The 5,926-nt window shown below is 34.0% G+C and overlaps 1 protein-coding gene across 1 annotated transcript; it reads right to left on the minus strand.

Moving 5' to 3' along the window:
* Nucleotides 1–233: 233 nt before the first annotated feature.
* LOC111793262 lies at nucleotides 234–5,132 on the minus strand. The gene is made up of 7 exons (XM_023675064.1): nucleotides 4,804–5,132; nucleotides 3,994–4,080; nucleotides 3,633–3,881; nucleotides 3,035–3,205; nucleotides 2,629–2,682; nucleotides 861–1,007; nucleotides 234–803 (listed from the first exon to the last, which is right to left on the minus strand). Exons 1-7 carry the CDS (start codon nucleotides 4,984–4,986, stop codon nucleotides 426–428), a joined length of 1,269 nt encoding a protein of 422 aa, XP_023530832.1. The 5' UTR covers nucleotides 4,987–5,132; the 3' UTR covers nucleotides 234–425.
* Nucleotides 5,133–5,926: the final 794 nt, after the last annotated feature.

Below are 5,926 nucleotides of genomic sequence, written 5' to 3' on the forward strand. Positions count from 1 at the left end.
GAGATAGATCTAGTCTCGTTTTTTTACTCATTATATTTTGTCATAAACGTGTGATGATAAGTTTTGTGAACAACTTCCCCCAACGTTTTTTTGTACAAACCTTATTGATTAGTATCTGAGTCTCGATTTTTTACTCAACACGTTTAAATATCGCCATTTCCACACATATTTACTCTTTGAAAGTGAAGCAAAAATAAGAGAGAAAATAGTTACCCACATTGATCATTAGTTACACAATTAAATAATTCTCTTATACATTTTAGAATCAATTTTTTACCTTAAATGAATCAATTTTTATCTCAAACTTATCGTTAAAAGTTTAGGATAAAATTTAATCCACTTAGTAGAATTTAGAAATAAGAACGAGCTTCTCTTGTGGCATTTCGTGCATGGAGTCGTCATGGTTGCAGTAACGATGTTGTTGATCATTGACATTCAGGGTTTCTACCGGGGCCACCGTAGTAGAAATGAGTGCCCCATTGGTCATTGTAAGAGCTCATAATGTTATAACAATTGGTGTTCTCAGCTAATGTCGAGATCTCTTGAACGTCACTTAAGTTATTATCAGAGTCGACGATCTCGAGGTTTCGAAAGTAGCTAGCTTTGCCGAAGCCATCGTTGGCGAAGTGGCCGGAGCCCATTTGGGTGGAAGTGTGCTGGCCATTGGACCTTGAGTTGACGACCTCGCCGCCCCACTCCACCATGGTGGCATGGTCGGCCAGGTGAGTGAATAGCTCCGCCGGCCAGTAACCCACCAGTGTGTTGTCACCGAATCCCATCCACCAGTTTCCCAATTTTGGATCCTGTTTTTTTTTTTTTTTTTTTTTTTTAAAAAAAAAAAAAAAAAAAAAAAAACTTACCTTCCAAATGAGAATGGTAATGTCATATTGGTTGCCGGTAAGGGAAGAGACCGGAGAAATGGCAGCTCCGATGGCGATTCTGCTATTAGTTTGTACAAATCCAGCACATAAAAGGTTATAGCAGCCAGTTGCTTGATATGCATCACTCTGCAACCAAAAAAAGACAACAATTAAAGCTCGAGTAGATTTTTTTCATGATTGAACTTTAACCACTCAAGCCCACTGATATAGTTCTTTTTGTGCTTTCCCTTTCCTGCTTCCTCTGTAATTCGATGCAAAGCGAAGAACTTTACCAGGTTTGACATGCCGCAAATCCTCTTGAAAGAGAGGTGGTGCATGACTGTCGTCGGCTCGTGCCGTAAGGTGTTGGGTTAAGTCCCGCAACGAGCGCAACCCTCGTGTTTAGTTGTCAACTGTTGAGATTAGAACACTGAGCAGACTACCGATGATATGTAGGAGGAAGGTGAGGATGACGTCAAGTCATCATGCCGCTTATGCCTTGGGCGACACACATGTTACAATGGCCGGGACAAAGGGTCTTGATCCGATGAGGGTTTTTAAAACGTGTCTGTTAGGGAAAAGTTTCTACACCCTTATAAAGCCCCTCTCCAACCGATGTGGGATCTCACAATCCATCCCCTCCGTGACCTAGCGTCCTTGCTGGCACATTGCCAGGTGTCTAGCTCAGATACCAATTGTAACCGTCCAAACCCACCACTAGTAGATATTGTCCTCTCTAGGTTTTCCCTTTCGGGCTTCCTCTCAAGGTTTTTAAAACGCGTCTGTTAGGGAGAGGTTTCTATGACCTTATAAAGAATGTTTCATTCCACTCTTCAACCGATGTGAGATCTCACAATCCACCCCATTCGTGTCGGGCTTCCTCTCAAGATTTTTAAAACACGTCTGCTAGGGAAATGTTTCTATAACCTTATAAAGAATGTTTCGTTCCACTCTCCAATCGATGTGAGATCTCACAGTCCACCCCATTCGTGACCCAACGTCCTTGCTGGCACATCGCCAGGTATCTGGCTCAGATACCACTTATAACAGCCCAAGCTCACCGCTAGCAGATATTGTTCTCTCTGGGTTTTCCCTTTTGGGTTTCCTCTCAAGGTTTTTAAAACGTGACTGCTAGGGATAGGTTTCTTTACTCTTATAAAGAATGTTTCGTTCCACTCTCCAACCAATGTGGGATCTCACAATCCACCCCCGTTCAAACCCCAGCGTCCTCGCTGACACTCGTTCCTATCTCCAATCGATGTGAGATCTCACACAAACAACCCACGAAAACCCTTAATTTAGATTGGGTTAGATTTTTCTTTTAGATTGGATTAAATTTTTTAAAAACAAAAAATTTGGTTTAGTTTGCAAGTATGGAACTTTTTTTTTGTCGAGTCAAACCGACTAACCTCCAAAACAGTACCGAGTCCAACTCAACCCTTAAATCCTAATCTCGAACATTAAACTTAAATCCCAATCAATATATTGCTTGTAATTTAGGTAATAATGTCACATGCATTGTTTCTAAATCCTAGTCTTCTAAATATATGTAATTAATTATTGGAATATCCCAAAACCCTATTGTTTATTAATTTATGCTCTTATGATTTCCATTATTTTATGCTAAATTATAATTAAAAAAAATGAATTACTTATTAAAATAATTATTAGTAATGTAGACTTCAAACTCATTATTTCATCTCACATGTGAAGTCTTTTTTTTAAATTAAATAAATCAAAATTTAAAAATATAGAATAGAGATCTGACCGTCCAATATGTGAACAATCTCGGTCTGCTGTCACCATAAAGCTCCGGACTAACCTGACTAGTAGAATAATCAAAACTTTAGAAAACTCAAAAAACTCTAAAAAAAATAATATTAATTCTTTTAGTACAAGCGTAAATATTAATTCTTGGTCGAGAAGAATTATAATTTGATTATAATATATATATATATATATATATATATATATATATATATATATATATACTTTCATATTATATTATTTAATTTTTGAATATTTTATTTTGATTATAATAAATTCTTACTAATGATAGTGTAATTTAATAATATTAATATTATATGATAAATAGTAAAAAAAATAGCAATTAATTTTTTTTAGGATGAGGGGTAGGATTGTCTGCGGGAGGATGTAGGAAATGGAAAAAGTACCTGCCAACCAGCCTCTATACTGTTGAGATCTGAGCCGTCAAATGATCCAGAGAGGATCCAAATCTGAGAGAGGCTGAACTCGTTGACCATTTGGATGGACGGTTCCCACACGTTTATCGTCGCCTTCGCTCCGTACATCTCCCCAGGCGATCTAGTGTATGCGATCGCATGCTATTTTATATGCAATCGTTCACGTCAAATATATTTAAAATTGTACTACATTATAAATATTTAATATTTAATACGTTATTAAAATCTTAAGTTTATATTTAATAAATTTATAAACATGGTCTAAAAAATATTATTAAATTTTTAATAAAAAATGTTAAAAAAAATATCATTAAAATTTAAAAAAAAGTTCAAAGACATTCCAGTAGAACTGTTTCAAAAATACTTTTAAACTTTTAAAATAATTTTTAAAAAATACTCCGAGTTTTTTTATTTTTAAAAATTATTTTTTAATTTAATTTAATATAAAGGTAAAAAGTGTATTTATTTATTATTAAAACATGGAGTTGAAGTAAAGAAAAAGAATCTATTCATAAAAACTCCCATTTTTCAATTTATTAAATGCTTTGAAGAAAAGATAATAGCGTACCTCGTGACCATTCCCACTGACCACATCAGGAGCGTCCATTTGTCGATCAAGCAGAATCGGTCGTTTCTTCTTCCCAAAGTCAAACAAAGACTTGGCTCTTAACACATCCTTCACTGTGCTGCGCCGCACCGGAATAGTTCCCTTTGGACACCGTGTCGCGTTCACATGCCAAGTTTGAAATGGACCTCCCGCACCTGATCCTGCCCTCCGTTCATTCTTCTTCATTTTCGGCCACCCTGTTGGTGCTCTCTGCACAAATACATTAATAATATTATTTAATTATTTAATTTTAAATTTTTTAATAAATTTAATATGAATATTTAGAAAATAAATAGAGATAATTATTAATTTTTTTTTGGACCTGAATTTTGTGGTTCTTCAAGAGGGGATGATCCAGAGCTGGCTGTTTTCTTTTATGAACACAATCTATAATATCACCATCTGGGCTCTGAATTTTTTTTTTAAAAAAAAAAACAAATAAAAGTAAAAATTAATGAATAAATGGTTTTTTATTTATTTAATTTAATAAATAAATGGAAAATATAAGAGAAAAGCTGAAAAAAAAACCCTGTCATTAATTTGACATACCCATTACATAAAATTTAAAATTTTGGAGACCCAAATGAAAAAAAAGAAGAAAAATCCAAAAAATCTTTGAAAAAAACAACATAAACATATAGAAAGCTTAGAACATTGACATACCCATTACACAAAATGCAAATTTTTGGAGACCCAAATGAAAAAAAAAAGAAGAAAAATCCAAAAAATCTTTGAAAAAAACAACATAAACATATAGAAAGCTTAGGAATTTGACATACCCATTACACAAAATGCAAATTTTTGGAGACCCAAATGAAAAAAATAAGTAAAATCCACAAAATCTTTGAAAAAACAACATAAACATATAGAAAGCTTAGAAATTTGACATACCCATTACACAAAATTCAAATTTGAGGAGACCCAAATGAAAAAAAGAAGAAAAATCCACAAAATCTTTGAAAAAACAACATAAACATATAGAAAGCTTAGAACTTTGACATACCCATTACATAAAATTCAAATATTTGGAGACCCAAATAAGAACAAAGATAAGATATAAAAGAAAAACAGAAAAAAACCCAACAAATATATAGATATATATATATATATATATATATATATAAGAATGAACCTGAATGGTGAGAAGAGGAGGCTTGTTAATGGAGTCCAAATGGTTTTGAATCCTGTAAAATCTCAAGCTACTAACATGTTGATAGCTATAAGTGAGGCCACACACCAAAGAGAAGCTCTGAAGAACAACAAGAAGAACACAGAACAATGCCATTGCAACTGAAACCCCTCTTGTTCTTCCCATAATCCCTCTCCCAAAAACAGGACAAAAACGAAATATCAAATTCTCTGAGGGTTAATTTGAAAACGAAGAAGAAGATCCATTAAAGAGGTCTCAGCATCAAGACCATGATTGCCTGCATTGGATTCAGATAAATAGAAAAAGAAAGAGGGGTCGAAATATAATTAAAGCTTTTGTAAGGGCATATTGTATAATATTATAATAAATATATTATAAAAACTTAAACCTACCAAACTGAAACACTCCCCTCCCCCTTTTATTGTCTGCCCATCTCTTTTCCCATTAATTACGTCATAAAAATGTGTTAAATTAAAAAATATATATATTTATAAAATATTATATATATTAAAATTTTATTAAATTTAGTGGGAAAACCAACCCAAGTTGCACTGAGTTATAATGCTATAAATTCCTTTGTGGTGCCACGTGGAATTGTCTCCTTATTTAATACAATGATCCAACTATATAATATAATATATATATGGTTAGGAATATGATATGTTACCATATCTTCATCATTTTTGTATATACTTAAAGTCAATCCCTTCTCATGTGTATTTTATTAGTTTTTTTTTTCTTTGTTTATATATACATAATTGATCAAAATGACTAAAATAGTATGTATTATATTTTATGCTATAATACATATGTAACGATCTAGGCCCATAGCAGATATTGTTTTCTTTGGACTTCCTCTCAAGGCTTTAAAATGTGTCTGATAGGGAAAGGTTTCCACACCCTTATAAATAATGTTTTGTTCTCCTCTCCAATCAATGTGGGACATGTGTCAGCCTTCTCGCTGTTCCCCGAAGGGGGTAGACACGAGACAATGTGCCAATAAGGACACTGGCCCCAAAAAATGGGTGGATTTGGGGGCGGTCTCGCATCGATTGGAGGAAGGAAAGAGTGCCAGCAAGGACGCTGAGCCCCGAAGGGGGTGGAT

The sequence above is a fragment of the Cucurbita pepo genome, chromosome LG04, assembly GCF_002806865.2.
Source record: "Cucurbita pepo subsp. pepo cultivar mu-cu-16 chromosome LG04, ASM280686v2, whole genome shotgun sequence".
NCBI classification, from domain to species: domain Eukaryota; kingdom Viridiplantae; phylum Streptophyta; class Magnoliopsida; order Cucurbitales; family Cucurbitaceae; genus Cucurbita; species Cucurbita pepo.

Excerpts from the sequence above, each read along its gene's own strand:
- LOC111793262 (XM_023675064.1), bottom strand. The coding sequence starts at position 4,986 with ATGGGAAGAACAAGAGGGGTTTCAGTTGCAATGGCATTGTTCTGTGTT. Across the intron at positions 3,206-3,632 it reads TCAGTGGGAATGGTCACGAG|CATGCGATCGCATACACTAG; the intron begins GTACGCTATTAT and ends CATATAAAATAG. Across the intron at positions 804-860 it reads TTACCATTCTCATTTGGAAG|GATCCAAAATTGGGAAACTG; the intron begins GTAAGTTTTTTT and ends AAAAAAAAACAG.